The sequence below is a fragment of the Rosa rugosa genome, chromosome 3 (genome assembly GCF_958449725.1).
Source record: "Rosa rugosa chromosome 3, drRosRugo1.1, whole genome shotgun sequence".
Taxonomy (NCBI): Eukaryota; Viridiplantae; Streptophyta; class Magnoliopsida; order Rosales; family Rosaceae; genus Rosa; species Rosa rugosa.
The window spans coordinates 44,097,611-44,115,160 of record NC_084822.1 but is presented as its reverse complement, the minus strand read 5'-3'; the positions used below and the strand labels follow the sequence as shown (position 1 = coordinate 44,115,160).

The window sequence follows — 17,550 nt, the reverse complement described above, 5'->3', positions numbered from 1 at the left end:
TTCTCATTATCCTTCCACTATAACCTTCAGGAAAAGTGTCTTCAACAGTTTTTGCAATATCCTCAGACACAACATATAACAGATCTTTGTCGCCAAAAGCGCACTACAACACTTTAAACAGAGCTACAAACTAACAAACACAGTTTATTCATTTATTTCACCAAATCCACAAGAAAGTATGCAAACAGAGAACTATCACCCTTACAAAACATCCAACTATTCCTACTAATTACTACAATTTGATTCAGCTGCGCTCGTTATCTTAGTATCTAGATCCTCTTCACTGATACCAAGTCTTGAGTAGCACCATAAGTTCTGTGCAAGGCTTCCGCGCACCAGGCATGACCATCGTCAACCATTGGCATCCTCACGTCCAGGACAGGATTTATTGGAAGATGAGAACCTGGCATCAACACAGCAGCCAAAACTCTCAGCACGTTTGAAGCATCAATGTCCATCATTACTCGTATTTGTGGAACTCCCTTGGTTGCTGGAGGAATTCCCTCAATTTTGAAGTATCCCAGCAAATGATTTTCTTCCAGCTTCTTGCCATCACCTTCATAAACAATTACAAGTGCTTCGGCTTGATTATCATGGGATGTTGTGAAAAGCATCTCTCTTAGGGCTGGTATTGTGGTGTTTCTAGGTATGATCGGCACAAAGTTGTTTCCATCAGCTCGAATTCCAATCAAGAGAGGGGTGATCTGAATAGATAGCACATCCATGGATTCAAAAGGATCATGAACACTTGAAGCTACATATCCTTGTAGTGCTGCTCCAGAGACAGCAGCTTCCAATGGGTTCATCCCTTCGTAAAGCTCCTCTTTCTTGCAAACGCTCATGACAAGATTTTTTATCTTTGGAATGTATGAACATCCACCTACAAGTACTACATCGTTCACATCCTCAGGTTTTACCTTTGCATCATGCAAACACTGGATTATGAGGCTAGCACACTTATTAAATACTGCACGATTAACTTCCTCAAATTCTTCTCGGTCCACTACCTTGCAGATTTTCATCCCATTTCCCAAGTCAACATCAATTTGAACAGAATTTTGAGAGGAGAGACTCTGGATTGCATCCTGTGTTGCAACTTGAAGTAACCCCTTTGATTTGATTTCGTCAACTCCATGACTTGTCAAAAGATTCTCTGCATTTGGCAACAGATGACGCATCATATTCTGAAGCAAGTCTTCTCCTCCAATGGCACTTCCTGTTAAGGCAATTATTTCAGAAATTCCTCGTGGTGCCTCTTCAGCTGTCACACTTAAGGCAACATCACAGTATCCTGCACCCATATTGAAGATTAGAACATTCCTATCTGTTGACTGAAATCCCCTTTGTTTTGTATATAAGGTATATAACAATGCCACTGCAGTTGGTTCTGGCATCAGTTTCAGGATATGAAGGCCAGCCATGGCACATGCTCTCTCAATCCGAGTCAACTGGAATCGGCTGAATGAAACTGGCACAGTCATAACAGCATTTTTTATGGGCCGCTTTAACTGAATTTCTGCCATTTCCCTAAGTTCCACCAAAAATATTGCCAGAACTTCTTCAGGAGTGGTGGATCTCCAGAAATTTCCAACCAAGGCTGCAATAAATGGACGGACACCAATGTCCAATGTTTGTACTAGAAATGGAAGGCTTTTGCTAGAGTGGACAACTGGATCCGTGTCAACTCGGCCAATTAAGCGTTTCATGTTGAATATTGCAGCTCCGGATAATATATCATGATCTGCAGAGAGTTGATTGCTTAGTCCCCCAGAAGGAGTTCCATCCTTGAACGTAACATATGAACTCATCATCTTCTGGTTCCTACTGTTTTTAAGGATCTCAACCTGGGAGCCATTCCAGATCGCTACCCTGCATTGTGAGGTACCAATATCAATTCCAATTGTTGTTTCAGGAAAGGTGCATGAGGATTTCTCCTCCAGACTGGTTTCACTATCAGATGCCACTGTGTATGCTGCCTCAGCCATTCCTGCAATGTTGAAAAGTGGGAGATGATGAAAGATGTATTATGAATTTAAAACCATCCGAATATCAAAAGCAGCTGATACAGCACAAGCTGAATCAGGTTAGACATAATGGTTGTATGGCTCATAAGCCTTAGGTTCCGTCTCTATGAAAGCAGAAGTACAATAGAAGTTGCATTATGCCTACTTAAGGAGGCCAGACCAAGATAAAAATGAAATTAAATCAAACCCCAAATGAAACTACAACCAAACTAAAATCCCAAAAAAATACCTTAAGTAACAGAAACAAAATAAATAAACCTAATCTATAGGCAAACACCTATGCACAGAATGGATTCATCTATCACTATACAACATATTGTACACAAGTACCCAGAAAATAAAACACGAAGATGACACCCAAAAGTAGCTTCTTTTTATACTATGTACCAATCAAAAAATATGAGTGGGTTTGGAACATTCAGTATTCTTCAATCTCCACAGTCAACCACTCTCCATTGTCCTCAAATATTGCAGTTTCAATAACTAGGATTTCATAAATTTGATACAAACAAGCTTATAAATTTGATAAATTTTTTTTTTGTTTCGTTTTCCAGTTTGCTCTGCTGCCAAATAATCCCAAGAGACACAAACAACTTCCATGGTATCTACAAACCTCTAAACTATGACAAACAGAGAAACCGACACCACTATGCACTAGCAGGTTGATTATTCAAACTCCTTGGAACAAGTAGTGCTTGATCATCAAAGCCATACAGGCCTCATCTATGCCCAAAGGATTGGAATATTTGAGTTCATGGTGTGTTTTAGTAGTAGCATCATTGTTGGTAGGAGTGTAGGAGCAAGAAGCCCACATAATCTAGTGTCAAATTAAATTTAACACCAACAAAGAAAATTCTGCATCAAGATTTAAGCTTTACCACAAACCATGATGAACTTAGTTCCCAGGTGATACAAAATATGTGAAACTCAACAAAATTTCTTGCTAACAAAACGAGTAATCAGAACAATAACTCTTCTAATCAGACGCAACCCATTACTCATTTTCAGAAAGCATTAGCGGTTCTTGTTGCTAAAGATTAATTACAGATACCCAGCAACTGATTCAAAGCTGTATGCATAACCCTCAAACGGAAAGAGTAAAACTGGCATCAAGGAAATGAGCGCATGTAACAACTTACAGTTGACAGTTAAGAGTGATATATAGCAAGGCTTGAAGAGAGTTTAGATCGCAGGAGCCAGCAGAGAAGACAAGGATCGCTTCGGGTTTGGGAAGAGTGAGATGACAGAGTACGAGGACTTTGGGGAGAATTTGGAGTAGGGTCTAAGGCGCCCAAGTTCTAGAGCTTCCTAGAGGAAACAAGGTGGCTAGCCTTAGAAGGTGACACTCGTATTTACTAGAATTTTCGATCACTGTCTATATACACACGTGGAATTCAGATTAACCACAATTGATTTGTGCCTCTCAGAAGAAGAACCTGTTTTGATTTACACCCCCACCTGACCATGAAACCAATACAACAGTTGGAATAGTGAATTGGGTAGGGGCTGCGCGAACGCAAGCCCCCGCGGCAACAAATTATGACGTTGGCTCTTCCACTTGTGGAAGACCATAGGTTAGCACCCCTCCTAAGTGCAATGGAGGTCACTGACCTAGGCCATGGGCCTTTTTGATCGCCCAAAAACCCCGTCCAGGTAAGTATGTTACAACGCCCTTGCAGCTTCTCTTTTATACAGTCTCAAGTTCCCACTTCTGTTTAAAATCCAATGTGGGACGGAACTAAAACTCGCAAAAGAGTCGCTTTACATCTCTTGGTATTCTTCCCAAAACAACCCTGCTGATAAGCAGCTTGCTGATCCCAAACTTTGAGTTATCCTGAGACTTAACAAGTTAGGATTGAGATATATCTTAGTCCCCAAAGCTCAGCTTCAATAACTTGTTCTCTTTATTACCACTACTAATGAATGTTTCCTTACCCGGAAAGTAGTATAGGATACCACTATTTATTAGTTCTAGCCATTGCGGTTACTTCTCCATGAACTAGGACAAACATCAACTTGGAAATTCTTCCTCCTATTTTTTCTTTCCATAAATTTAAGGTTTAATTACTAGGGCAAAAATGACGATATCACCAATTCAAAAATCTATAATAATCAGTCCTTCAAAAATCATTTACAACTAACATAACTGATGAGTGATGCATCAGTATTTACTTAAAGAGAACCTAACTGTTAATACCATAAAACATAGACTCTTAGATACATTTTAAAGAAATGCTTCTTGAAGTTATTCTGTTTTGTAACGCTGATTATTCATGATACTATGGACCAAATAGTAGTTGTGCTTCAATGTGCTCATTTGAAGAATTGCTTGCTGATGGCTACTAGCGAGGAACAGTGTATCGTATAGTTGTCTGGATTCTGCATTGCTTGAAAACCGTGAACTCCGAAAAAAGCATCTTGAGTTAACGGCCTCTACAGTTGTAGATGTTTCAATGTCAATTTTAAGGAAGCACCCTGAATCCCAAAGAAGTGCTGAGGTGATCTTTTGTGGAGGACTTTGCAGAAGCTGTGACACAATTCAGTCTCCTGGAATCAATGTAGCGTCTTGGTAGAACATGCCATACGCTTTTTGTTTTTCATAGAAAGGTGGGTGATATAGTGCTGTATGTCATTGTCTATATATATCAATTCAAAAGGAAGACAGAGAAACAAATTGTCTATATATATCAATGAATTTGCTCTACGTACTATATGACAATAACTTGAGGTAAGAATGTGAGCACTGTCACTTGACACTTGGTCCTATTCGTATAACAACTGAAAGTTCTTTTTAAGCCAATTATGAGGTTGGTAAGAAAAATCATAGAGTACAAGGTATTGGAAAGAGTTGTGAAAATTAAAATCCGGAAGAAGTATTTATGATTCAGTAAAGGCATTTCTGTGTTGATGTATTTATGCGTATCAAGTATCCTGTGTTGATGTCATTATGTAGTTTAATTGCACAAGTATATATGATTCAGTAAAGGCATTTCTTTTACAGCTCCTTACATCATTTGTGCAGAAAAGGGTATGCCACTGACTTGTGGAGAAGAATTCAGCGGTGCTATTTGTGCCAGTTTCATTTTCATAGTGCAGGGACATTTGGCAAGTTTGTTGTCTGGAAACTGTGCAGTAAACATGTTCAACTTGACTTTAAAGATAAGAAGAAAGACAAGCATAGGAACTGAAAGACAAACTTAGCCATCAATTAAGCAATAGCTCATATATACAACTTTGTTTTGATTCCCACAAAAAGTAGGACTAGATTAATTACAATATCATCCATTAAAAATTACAAATGGACGAATCAAAAGTTGCACAAACTAGGGACTGATCAGTGTTTAACAACTTCTGCTACAAAGGGATGAGACAGAAGCTCTTCGGCTGTGGACCTTTCCTCGGCTAGGCAACAATCTAGAAAATCCCTTGCAAGACTTGAGATTGTATCCGGGATTTTAGGCACCATTCCATCAACAACGTAGAGGGTGTCACTCTCATGATCGTAAAAATGGTTCCGAGGGCACTCTCCAGTGAGCATCTCAAGAACGATGCACCCCAAGGCCCAAATATCACTTGGCTCCTCTTGTTCATTGTACAGTATAGCCTCCGGAGACAAGTACATGGGTGTGCCTCTCCACCTTCCTTGAACCTCATCCTTCTTCTTAGCCAACCCCAAATCAGCCACTTTGGCCACGAACCTATAGACGTCGTCATCTTCATTTTCCACAAGAAGAATATTTTGTGGCTTCAAGCCACAGTGGACATAACCACACTTGTGGATGTGTCTAATTCCTTCAAGAAGGTCACAGGTATACCGCCGCACATCAGATTCCGGCAACCCAGAACCGAAAACCTTTATAAGCCTTGCAAGACTTCCCCATGCAACTTCCAACGCCAAGTTATAAACCTCTTCGCCCTCATCGCTCCATGTTACCTCTTCACCGTAATGCTCAATAATGAAGGGGCAAAGACCACCATGATTGTTCAAGTCCCTATAAACCTCTAGCTCGTATTGAATAGACTCTGAGTCCCTCATCTTGGCTGATTTTATCGCCATGGCCTCAGGCATATGGTCGATATGGATGTAGGGTCTCTTGAAGAAAGCAACGAACACAGAGCCGAAGCGTCCTTCCCCGATCTTGTTTCCTCTAATCCACTTGTGCCCTGAACCCAAGCTCTCTTCTCCCTTCCTCTTCATGGCTCCCACCCTCTTTTTCTTTCTCTCTTCTTTCTTTGAAACGAAGATTGATTTCTCCTCTCTTTTTTTTTCTCTGCTCTGTCTGTGAAGAGCGAATGGTTTTGATTATGCGAGAAATGAGTGTTATAAATAGGAAACTAGGAAAGTTCGGTGGTGTTTAGGAATCCGTATCCCTATAGGAAACGGAGAAATTAGGAAACTTTGTTATCAAGCAAAGTCTAGCTGGCTGTGAGAGACAAAATCCCCAATCAGAACGGAAAATAGAAACTGACAAATTTAAATCTTTTTTTTTTTTATATATATATATAAAAAAAATTCTCTTTTGAAAATTAATTAATGAAAATGTTGAGTTGTCCTGAGACTTAACAAGTTAGGATGAGATATTTCTTTGATCTCCCAAAGAGAAGTAACTGACCCATGAGTCTAGATCTGGTTTTGAGTGTGAAGTTTCAGAAGGGTCTCCTGTTTCCTTCCTTTCCTTCTCCTGATACCTAATATATATTTGTCACTGGTGAAGTTGGAGAAGTAAAATGATTTGCAGGTTGAAAGCTGTTGGGAGAATATGATTCATTCTCTTCTTCCTTGCATGAGCTAAAGCTTAACCCACGAGTCTAATCTTGTTTTCATGTGAAGTGATAAATGTAAATGCAAAGCTCAAAAGGTGCAAAAAATGCCAAGTTCAGTATTATATACCCAATTTGATATTTGGATGTTACAAGAGTTCTAAGTATATAAATAATCTTCAGGTTAATTTAAAAAAAAAAAAAAAAAAAAAAAAGAAGAAGAAGAGAAAATGGCAAATGACAGCAGAAACAAATTTGTTCCTGGTGTTGCCAAAACTAATGGCATTGCTTAAGGAAGATTAGTTTCAGTTTCTTCAGGGTTATAAACTCTGATTTCTCCTCAGACAATATCAATGGTTGAATAATAACTCGTAGTGGCACTCAAAGAGGCTCCAAGCTTCCAACTCAAATTTAAACCACACTGGCGGAGCAAGAATCAATTCCAGGAGCCCAAAAAAAATAAAGCATTAGTTAGATCACTTTGATGCAGCTGTTCGCTTGCTATGCTGCCAGTGTCTAACTAAGTTCTCCCTCATAGACCTCCCCAATGGATCAACTTGCTTACAGCATTGTTCTCCATATCCCGAGTCGTGATGACCAGATAAAGCAACATCTGGGTTTAATATATCTCCACAGTCGATTATTATATTGTGGAGTAAACAACATACCAAGATAATGCTTGGAAGTTTCCGTTTATCTGGTCTCCACATAACCTTGCTGAGGATTCTCCAAGTGCCCTTTAACTGCGAGAATGCCCTTACTGCAAGAGACCTTGCAGCCTCATGCGTGGCATTAAAAGCAGAAACAACAGAAGCCGGGAGGCCACTGCTTTCATGAGGAGTTATGAGCCAAGGAAGGAGAGGATAACCAACCCCACCAACCACATATTCTCTGATCTCTCCTCCTTCAGATAAAGTTCTAACATTCCCATTTAAACGCTGTCCACTTTCGCACAGCTTGAAAAGTCCTGAACACTTTAATAGTCTAGACACTGTCATTCCCCCAGGCCAACCGGTCACAATATCAAGGAATCTTAACTCATGATCGACAGTTCCCTGCAAGAGCATGCTGTAATTTTTCTCAGTGTCACACCAATCGTCTGATGCTTGAACAGTAGGAAGTGTCATTATGATGTGTGTGCCGTCTATGGCTCCACAGCAATTTGGCAATCCAAAAGATGCTTCAAGTCTAGACTTAATTTCCTCCATCCTATTGGAATCAGGCCACTTGAGATGGTGCTTGGCACGTTCTTCCAATGCTTCAATGAATCTCCAAGTCACCTGAGAAACTGTGGACTGGCCGACCCCAAAGGCGGCTCCCACTGAGACCTGAGACTCACCAGATGCCAACCTTCTCATGGCAATTGCAACCTGTTTCTCAACACTAAGAAGCCTCCCTTCAATGTTGATGAGCCCTGATGGTGGCCGCGACACAAGGTCTTCTCTTACAATAGAACAGATGTAATCAAAAGTCTTTCTAGAGACCCTAAAGAAATACTTAAATCCTTCTTCCTCATCTTTCGATAGTGAAGAGCCTGCACATTCGAATTACAACAAGAAAGTTCATATATCAGCGGAAGTTCAAAAACAGAAACCAACTTTAAATGGGAACAACTTGCCTACATACAAAAAACAAACAACGCCTGAATTCGAGTGTTCGTGTCTCCAGAACTCTGATTTTGTCAGGATTGACAACTTTTAATATACTTCAGATTATATCATTTTATTAAAAATCACATTTCAATATTTCTTTCCCTAATAACAACCTTCTCATGGCAGCTGCAACCTGTTTCAGTGATGCTTGAGCAACACTACGAAAAGAGTAGTCCTTTTTGAACTCGAACAATAGAAGCCAACAATATCACTAATCCAAACTATAAAATCTCTACTGCTCCCTCTAGCAATTCTAACTCAATTACACCTTCCTCTTTTAAGAAGGTAAAACACATGATGATTGACAGCTATGAAAACTCAATCATAAGCAAATTACTCTTATAGGAAAGGTAAAACTCAGTAAACCCACATGCATTTCAGTAAAACCCAAATTTGGGAGCTGAGTTCATTTCAGGTACTTGTCTGAACTCTTATCAACATTCATCAAATCGATGATGTTTATCACCATTAATCAAATTAATGATGTTCGCTAACCAAAAGGCACAGTTCAAAAGTTTGCATCTTTATGATTGCCATTAACCAACTGATCTATAACAAAATCGCCACCTATTCTATGTCTATGCTTCATAGTTTTGGCACAAAAAATATAATTTAAAGAAAACCCAGAAGTCCCTATGTCTGTAATCTGACCAAAACAACCAGTAATATGAAATGCTGTGTGAAACACAGGGAACGCAGTAACTGAAGTGAATTGAATTATAAGATTAACCTGGGTTTGAAGCATTCTTGTGCCAGAAACTATCCCACCACTCAGAGTCAGGAGCTGTAGGCTCGACTGGAGCCACACTTGAGCTTTTGCATTTCTTCAATTTGCCATCTTTCTTATTTTTCTTTGATTTCTTGGGAGGCGCCATCAAGCTCAGTTCAGGAAAGCCCACAACTTCTTATTGGCTTTGAACTTGAAGGGAAGTGAGATTCTTAACAGCCAGGGAAAGGTGAAGCTGGAGAGTTGTGTCAGAAATGTTTTGGTTTGGGAAGAGAATGAAGGAGAGTGATGGAAAATGAAATAAAACTTGGAGAAGGTTGACACTACTTGGAGCAATAAACTTGGCCCAATAGATGTTGAACCAACAAGTCTCACCTGCATAACCCCCATGGTTACGGGCCCAATAGGTTCTGAAAAGCGAACACTACTCATTGCCTATGTAGTGATTATTATTTTCGGGAAATATGATCATTTACCCAATTTTAGCTTAAAAATTGCCCACTTGCTCCACTAACAGTTTTTTAACTCTATTTACCCAAAACACTCTAAGGGATTATTTCCCTAATACCCAATTAATTCTTTTTTTATTCTTTTTATTTATTTTTGAGACTTTTTTGCCCTCTCATTCTTTCTCACTTAGAGAGAGAAGTCATCCTCCACCATGCTGTGCTTCGGTGACCAGTGGCCGGGCGCCGACTCGGGCGGCCGATGACCTGAATCAGGCAACCGGTCACCGGAATCAGGAATCCGGCTACCGGACTGGTGACCGGATTCCGGCGTCTGAATTTATTAATACCCAGTAACCATATTATTGCCCCCCAGTAATCATATTATTGCCCCCCAATAATCATATTATTGCCTCCCAAAATCATATTATTGTCGTCCAGTGAATTGTATAAACTCCCAAAACCAAAATGAATACACTACAGGCACAATTGATCAATTTATATGCATATTATTGCCCTCCAATACTCATATTATTGCCTCCCAATAATCATATTATTGCCTCCCAAAATCATATTATTGCCGTCCAGTGAATTGTATAAACTCCCAAAACCAAAATGAATACACTACAGGCACAATTGATCAATTTATATGCATATTATTGCCCCCCAATACTCATATTATTGCCTCTCAATAATCATATTATTGCCTCGCAATAGACATGTATAACTACTCAATAAAACTTTTTTTTTCATTCTTCTTTCTTCTTTCCTTATAATCCTTCTGCCAAATTTACCAAAAAAAAAAAAAGAACTTGAGAGAATTTCACAGAAGAAGAAGAAGAACAAGAAGAGAGAGAGAAAGTTTGCAATGGCGAACGAGAAGCCGCTGAGGAAAATTGCAGAAAAAAAAAACCATCGAAATCAGAAAAAAAAAAAAAAAAAACATCAGAATTTTTCTCCGGCCACCCACGCTTCCCCTGTGGACACCCATGCTCCTCCAGCCCGATTCCGACCGGATCGCCTTCGTCTTCTCCAGTCGCTCACCTGCAGCCCATCTCCGACCGGTCCCAGCCTCGACGCAGCCCATCTCCAGGTCCTCTTCTCCAGTCGCTCACCTGCAGCCCATCTCAGACCGGTCTCAGTTTGTTGAGGTTCCGGCACCGCAGCGGGATGGGAGCTTCAAATCGGTGATCGGTGATTGAGGGTGGTTGGCACCAGATCAGTGATCGGCACCAGATCGGTGATTGGCACCAAAACGGTGTTCGGCGATTGACGGTGGGCTTGAGGTCGACGAAGATGGGGGCTTGGGATGTGCTAGCCGGCGCCGGGCTCGAGGTCGACGAAGAAGTTTTTTAAGGCGTGGTCGCCACTGCCGGCTGGAGAGAGAGAGAGAGAGAGAGAGTCCGGGAGGAGAGAGAGTCTGAGAGGAGAGGGATCTGTGAGTTTCAATTTGATTAATAGGGGCAAAACTGTCAGTAGATGTTGAATTGGGTAAATGGGGTTAGAAAACTCTTAGTGGAGCAAGTGTGCAATTTTTAAGATGAAATTGGGTAAGTGGTCACGGCCCCTATTATTTTCTATGACCGATTGAGTGTATACAATTATGTGTATATCTTTCTCTTTTTTTGATTTAGCATTAGTGGAGAGAGATTGGCACATAATCGACAAGGGTAAAAACTTCAAATGGTACTTGAACTATTGCAAAAGGAATTTTTTGGTACCTACAATTTTTTTTTTTTTTTTTTTTTACCTCAAGTAGTGCATCTTACCAAATATGATACCTCCGTTATCTTTTCCGTTAAAGTCGCCTACATGGCGTGTATTTTTTTTTATAAAACCTCCAAATTGTACATGAACTATTGCAAAATGTATTTTTTTGTACATATATTTTTTTAATTATTTCAAATGGTACCTCAAATATTGCGCTGTTACTAAATATAGTATTTTCGTTAGCTTATTTGTTAAAGTGGCCTACTAAATATGTTTTGAGTTTTAAGTGTTTATGATCAATATGTATCATATGTTCTGTAGCATAGGTTTATGATCAATATATGCTGGATTAGTATGTATCATATATTTGGAGTTTTCATCTTAGATTTGTGGTCAATATGTATCATTTGTTTTGTACGTAGCTTATTTTTAAAAAAGACACCAAGTGATTATGATTAATATGTAAATGAGCAAACATATGATACATACTAATGTAGTACATATTGATCAAAAACCTAAGCTACATAACATATGATAAATATTGATCATAAACACTTAAAACCCAAAACATCACCCATATACATGCCATGTAGGCCACTTTAACGAGAAAGCTAACGGTAGTACTATATTTTGTAACGGCAAAATACTTGGTTGTCGGAGTGATGACGAATTACAACCGAAACCATCATGTGTATTCATGCTTCAAGAGGTGTCAGCCAAATAGTCACCCTCAAGTATAAGGGGTACAAGTAATAGTATAAGGATTTAAGAAAAGTTGTCGAACCCACGAGGATTGAATTCTTTTCACTAGCTAGGGCCAGTAGGGTGTGAACCTAAAAAAACCTAGAATACGCAAATATACAATCACAAACCTAGAATCACAAGGAAATCTAAGCTCATGGTGAGTATGTGCAAGATTGAGTAGTGATTTGATTTTGGTTTTTTGAAGATAGTTCTGAATTGAAAACAACTAGATGCTCTAATTAATGTAAAATAAATTACTCTAAACTAAACTAGTGATGTAATAGATGAAAGTTATGATTTAGATTGTCTACCACTAACCTCCCTTGCAAGTATTGATGCATTTCAATATGAATGATGCTAAATTAATTAACCAATTTCTCTCTTGCATCCCTCTCGAGTATGACAAGCGACATGCTCATTTTGTGATATCAAGCAACCCCTCTCGGGTGTAGTACTTAACTACTTAAGTTATGAATTTCAATCTGGTTAGGTATCTAATGCACTACCCTAAGTGCATAAAGTTTGGAAATGAAGAAATCATGCAAACCAACCAAGCTTAATTATCTCTATGTAATTGTAATTCACAACCACTACATACACACCTAGTGTGCTTTCATGTTTTAACATTCAAAGGTTACCAATCGCTAAACATTATATCATGACATGGCAAACACACGTACTCAAAGTGGTAAAGTTTAAGCATATGCATTCAACTCTTGAACTAGCATGTAGGCATGTTAAAGAAAATTGCATCACATCATATTATAACATCAATCCATACAAGATTGGCTAGGACATTCAACGCTAGCCCCAACAAAGTAACTACTCACTCATAATCATACAAATTAGCATCAAATCTATAAAATACATCAAGGTAAATTAAAGAGTTAAGGAGAAAATGAACTAGTTGAAACTTGACAAATCAATGGCTAGCTCCTCCTTTGTTTTCCTTCTTCAATTCTCCTTGAATCCTCATTGATGTTGGAATGGATGGATGATGAACATCTTGTTGATGATGAATGAAATTGTGATGAAGATATGATGCTTCTTTGGCTAACTTTAAGTGGCAGTGATAGAGTAGTGGTGGTGGAAGATGGTAGTTTTGGTGGTGGTGATGGAGGTTAAGGAGTATGGATATTATAGGTTTGGATTTTGGGAAGTAGAGAGATGGAGGTTTTGTGGTAGAGATGGAGATAGAAAGGAGATGTAATGGGGTGGTAGGGGTGGTTATTCTTGAATGGGAGAAATAATGTTTAAATAGATGGAGAGAGACCTATGAAATTATCATTAGAAGCAAAAGGGAGTAGCTATAGCTGTAACGCCCCAGGCTGCACCTCATCAGCTTAAGCACGTTACAGTGCCGCGACCCTCTAAAACATAAACCGAACGCTCGATTTACATCCTAGAGAATCGCTAGGCGTTTTGTTTGAAAAACTTTTTGTATAAACATATCGAAAACTACAAATATTTTTGAGGTGAAAGCATGAGTTGCTAAAATTTATTTCATTCGTCCAGAACTTGGAATGAAGGCTCACACGAGAGACACGAATCTCAAGAAGTGAGAATTCAACTGAAGTTGACACAAAGCTAAATATCAACAAGCTCCGGAACACGAAGTTCGAGAAAAATAATTTAGAATAAAGTCCAAACGATGGTTTACCGAACTTGTTCCGCTCACCCAGCTCCGTCCGCTACTGTCCTGTCACCAGTGCACAGTACCTGCATCCATACTGTTGTAGGAGTGAGCTTTCATCCTCGCTGCTCAATAGGAACTCTATCTTGACTAGGTTTGAAAATCGATAAATAAATTATTGAGGCCTCAGTATGAAAACATGCTTAAACCAAGTATTTATAGAAACGACAAACTTTAAAAATATTTTTCCGCTTGAAAATCGATGCATGTTACTCATATAAATACGTATGCACCAAATATTACCTGATGACCGGTCCCATAGACCCACTACACGACCTTATCTCAAATTAATTTATAACCAGGTAAACATAGCGAGAGCGTCCGCTACCTAGCTATACCCACGTACCGAGTCCGACATTATAAGCAGATACTCGAACGACCGGCATAGCTAACCCTCCAGAGGTTTAGGGAATCGAACCCAAAGAAGTCAGTGCCCCTTTCGCTCTAAAGCCATCACATTTCTCACGATTTGGTTAGTATGCATTGCATTTTAACATAACCAAATCATACCACCTAACATGCATCACTTTAATAACAATATATAAGAAAACCACTTACCGAGGAGAGTCCTGAATCCCTACCTGGATTCCGATGCTTTCTCTCACGTACTCCGAGAGTCGCGAACCTTCCGTTCCTCAGGTGACTGGAGTCCTAAGTTCTGACATTTCGATAGCCAATATCTCATTGAACTAATAATTGAAATCTCAATGATTACAAATCGTACAAACCAGCTTTTCCTGGTTTGACCAGGAGTTGACCAAGGTTTGACCAACCTTTCCTGGTTTGACCAGGATTGACAATTTTGACCACGTTTGACCGATCGTAATAGGTTCGATAATTAACCCAGATTACTGAACATTTCACTTAAATTGCGATATCGACCATATATATTAGGTGCATCCAAATTTTTCCAAGGCCACCCAATATATTCATTTCTTTTCTTTACTTACTATCGTTTTTACAAAATGCACAGACAACGAAAGTCATAACAAATTCCTGAAATTCTTGATTCGACACACACACACCCAAACATAACTTCTTTCTTTAACTGAATTATCATTTCTTCCATTTCAAATTTCGTCACATAGTAATTCCGTCGAATTACTATGGACACCCAACACATTTTTATTTTCAATTGTACCCAAACTGTTCAGGACACCCACAATATAACTTGACCATTTCAAATACTCCACAACCATTTCAAACTACATGCCGAGCAAACGTTAGCAAGACATCAACATGATAATCACAATCCATTCAAACCAAAGCACCACAACTTATCCATCCAATTCAAGACTGAAGACATCAAGCTGGCAGACCAGAAACAACTCAAATTACCATCCTTCACTACAGGGTATGACTATCATACAAACACCAGCAATCAACTACAAGGAAATTTCCCAGAATTTCTCCAACAAATCCAACTCACCTTATGATCAACTTAGCTCAAAGTCTGCACTCATTAGGAGAGTACAGCAAGCCCGAGCCGGTGTAGCTAACTAATTCTCCAATCCTGTATTCAACACAACTAAGCCTCAGTCCATAGTCTAATACCAAAATCGATCAAAAGACAGACCAGAAAAATCAAACCTCGATGGAGGCAGATTGCACCCCAAACACAGCTTCTCCAAAATCTTGATCGAACTCGCAGACTAGGTACACCAGCGTGTAGAGTACGAATAATGGACCATCTTTCACACGCCACCTAAGCTAGAAGCGCTGGAGACGTTGCCGGACTCGAAGAACACGGCAGAGCCGTGGCTACCCAAAACGCAAATCAGTCAAAATTGATCGAATGGAAGAATTAATTACATAGACTTGAAGAGCATGAAGAGGAGAGGAGGTTTCATACCCCAGGCGGCCAAAACGGTAGCCGGAGTCGCCGGAAGTTGCAGAAACTCGCCGGAGCAGGTGCTGCTTCTCGCCGTTGATTCTCCGTTCACGATCGTTGCATGTATAATCCGAGGACACAGGAACGTAGGCGATGAAGAGACGAATGGAATGACACCTGGGCGCCTTCGTGGGGTGACCGGACGGTGGCGCAACGGCCGGGTCACGTTGTCGGGTCGCGCTGCGTCTCAGGTCAGGGAGCTCCCTGCTCTCTCTCTCTCTCTCGATGCTTCTGGTTCTTCTCACTGATCGAAGACTAATATAGAGTTGTCCCATTTAACAATGGACGGCTAGGATCAAGCGGTGGAGAAAATGAATGGCTAGGATCGCTCCACTTGTTTTCTATTTCTTTATTTAATCTCTAAAGTCCCAAAACTTCAAAAAATCCTTATAATAGCTCGGGTATCCGAAAAATTCCCCGAAAATTTCCACGAACTCGTCGTGTTGTGTACTTTATCATTCAACTCTTAAATCGAGGATTTCACTTTATGAAAATCTATGAAAATATTCTCGAGCACTTGGGTGATTATCGAGATCGTTGAATAATTTCTCGTACGATCTCTACTAAGCTCGATACATTTTTCCGGGGCTCACAATAGCCTTATAAGAAGCATGGAGGTGGAGTATGAGAGTGGTAATAGAGCCCAAAATCAAGGGAAAAGAGTATGAGAGTGATGCATGGTGTATGTTAGTAAGAGATGGTGATTAAACCTAAAACATGATAGATTTTTAAGTGATGATGATAGTGGACTTTTAGGTAATAAGGAGTAGAGATGGTATGGAAAAGATGGAAGAAATGTATGGTTGATTTGGAACCAAAAAGTTTAAAATTTGGTTAAGATAGAATGATGGTGAATGGATGTAACGGAATATATGCTAGGTTACTCATCATCCTTGCTCCTCCATGAATATGGCCGGAAAATACATGGCACCACCGTGAGTGGTGGTGCGTCGCCAAAAGTGGTGGTGCATGGAAAATTCGCCGGAATTTCACTTTTTTCTCCTTTTGTCAAGATTTTCTACAAAACATGGAATTGAATTAGTCAACATTAAATTGGACTTTAAAACAAGTAATTTTCATATTTTATGGCGCAAGCACACACACCACATATATTATATATATATATATACTATTATTAAGAGAAGAGAGCTTGCTCTATATAAACGCACACACACACACACATATTATATATATTTGTGTGTGTGTGTGTGTTTATAAACGTACTTCTATATAAACACACACACATATATAGATATATCTATATATAACACACACACACACACACACACACATATATATATATATAAACACACACAAATATATATGGGAAAATTACTGGTCCCCCCTTTAACTTTTGGTGCGTCGACAGTTCAGTCCCTGTTATTCCAATTTTAACAGATAACTCCCCAAACATTCAAATTTCACACAATTTGATCCAAAATTACCATTTTACCCCTCACTTATTTTTTTTTGTTTTTGTTTTATTCTTCTCTCTCTCTTTTATACATATGTATATATATGTGTGTGTGTGTGTATGTATATATATTTTTTATTCTTCTCTCTCTCTTTATATATATATGTGTGTGTGTGTGTGAGTATATATGTATGTATGTATATATGTATGTATATGTGTGTGTATATTTTTATTCTTCTCTCTCTCTTTTTATATATATTTATATGTATATATGTGTGTGTACATATACATATGCAGATATATACATACACATATGCATATATATATATATATATATATATATATATATATATATATATGTATATGTATGTATACATATATATCTAATGTGTTTATGTATTTGGTAAGTCTATATACTATGTTTATGTTTCATATTATAAAAAAAATTCACAACTTTTATATATCTAATGTGTGTGTGTATATCTATA

General features: G+C 39.0%; 3 protein-coding genes, 1 long non-coding RNA gene and 1 other non-coding gene across 9 annotated transcripts; all 5 read right to left on the bottom strand.

Annotated features, from left to right (window-relative positions):
* Positions 1 to 76: 76 nt before the first annotated feature.
* Positions 77 to 3,686, bottom strand: LOC133739003 (heat shock 70 kDa protein 8-like). Its single transcript, XM_062166711.1, has 2 exons — positions 3,164 to 3,686; positions 77 to 1,987 (listed from the first exon to the last, which is right to left on the bottom strand). The coding sequence occupies exon 2, from the start codon at positions 1,983 to 1,985 to the stop codon at positions 270 to 272; it is 1,716 nt and encodes a 571-aa protein (XP_062022695.1). The 5' UTR covers positions 1,986 to 1,987; positions 3,164 to 3,686; the 3' UTR covers positions 77 to 269.
* On the bottom strand, positions 3,524 to 3,685 carry LOC133741567 (U1 spliceosomal RNA). Its single transcript, XR_009862012.1, has one exon. It is a non-coding gene; the product is annotated as a U1 spliceosomal RNA (small nuclear RNA).
* Positions 3,687 to 5,204: 1,518 nt separating the features above from the next.
* LOC133741064 (mitogen-activated protein kinase kinase kinase 20-like) lies at positions 5,205 to 6,300 on the bottom strand. The gene has a single exon (XM_062168998.1). It carries the CDS (start codon positions 6,220 to 6,222, stop codon positions 5,359 to 5,361), a length of 864 nt encoding a protein of 287 aa, XP_062024982.1. The 5' UTR covers positions 6,223 to 6,300; the 3' UTR covers positions 5,205 to 5,358.
* A 643-nt stretch (positions 6,301 to 6,943) lies between these two features.
* On the bottom strand, positions 6,944 to 9,455 carry LOC133738808 (protein ANTAGONIST OF LIKE HETEROCHROMATIN PROTEIN 1). The gene is made up of 2 exons (XM_062166460.1): positions 9,168 to 9,455; positions 6,944 to 8,319 (listed from the first exon to the last, which is right to left on the bottom strand). Exons 1-2 carry the CDS (start codon positions 9,310 to 9,312, stop codon positions 7,262 to 7,264), a joined length of 1,203 nt encoding a protein of 400 aa, XP_062022444.1. The 5' UTR covers positions 9,313 to 9,455; the 3' UTR covers positions 6,944 to 7,261.
* A 3,353-nt stretch (positions 9,456 to 12,808) lies between these two features.
* Positions 12,809 to 15,860, bottom strand: LOC133739959 (uncharacterized). 5 transcript variants are annotated; one of them, XR_009860926.1, is made up of 6 exons: positions 15,610 to 15,860; positions 15,348 to 15,518; positions 15,187 to 15,270; positions 14,316 to 14,415; positions 14,001 to 14,201; positions 12,809 to 13,794 (listed from the first exon to the last, which is right to left on the bottom strand). It is a non-coding gene; the product is annotated as an uncharacterized LOC133739959 (long non-coding RNA). The 5 variants fall into 5 exon arrangements; XR_009860928.1 differs by having other exon boundaries at positions 14,104 to 14,201; XR_009860929.1 differs by having other exon boundaries at positions 14,339 to 14,415.
* Positions 15,861 to 17,550: the final 1,690 nt, after the last annotated feature.

Coding starts and splice junctions, on each gene's coding strand:
- LOC133738808 (XM_062166460.1), bottom strand. CDS start 9,312: ATGGCGCCTCCCAAGAAATCAAAGAAAAATAAGAAAGATGGCAAATTG. Junction 8,320..9,167: donor CAAGAATGCTTCAAACCCAG/GTTAATCTTATA, acceptor TCGAATGTGCAG/GCTCTTCACTATCGAAAGAT.
- LOC133739003 (XM_062166711.1), bottom strand. CDS start 1,985: ATGGCTGAGGCAGCATACACAGTGGCATCTGATAGTGAAACCAGTCTG.
- LOC133741064 (XM_062168998.1), bottom strand. CDS start 6,222: ATGAAGAGGAAGGGAGAAGAGAGCTTGGGTTCAGGGCACAAGTGGATT.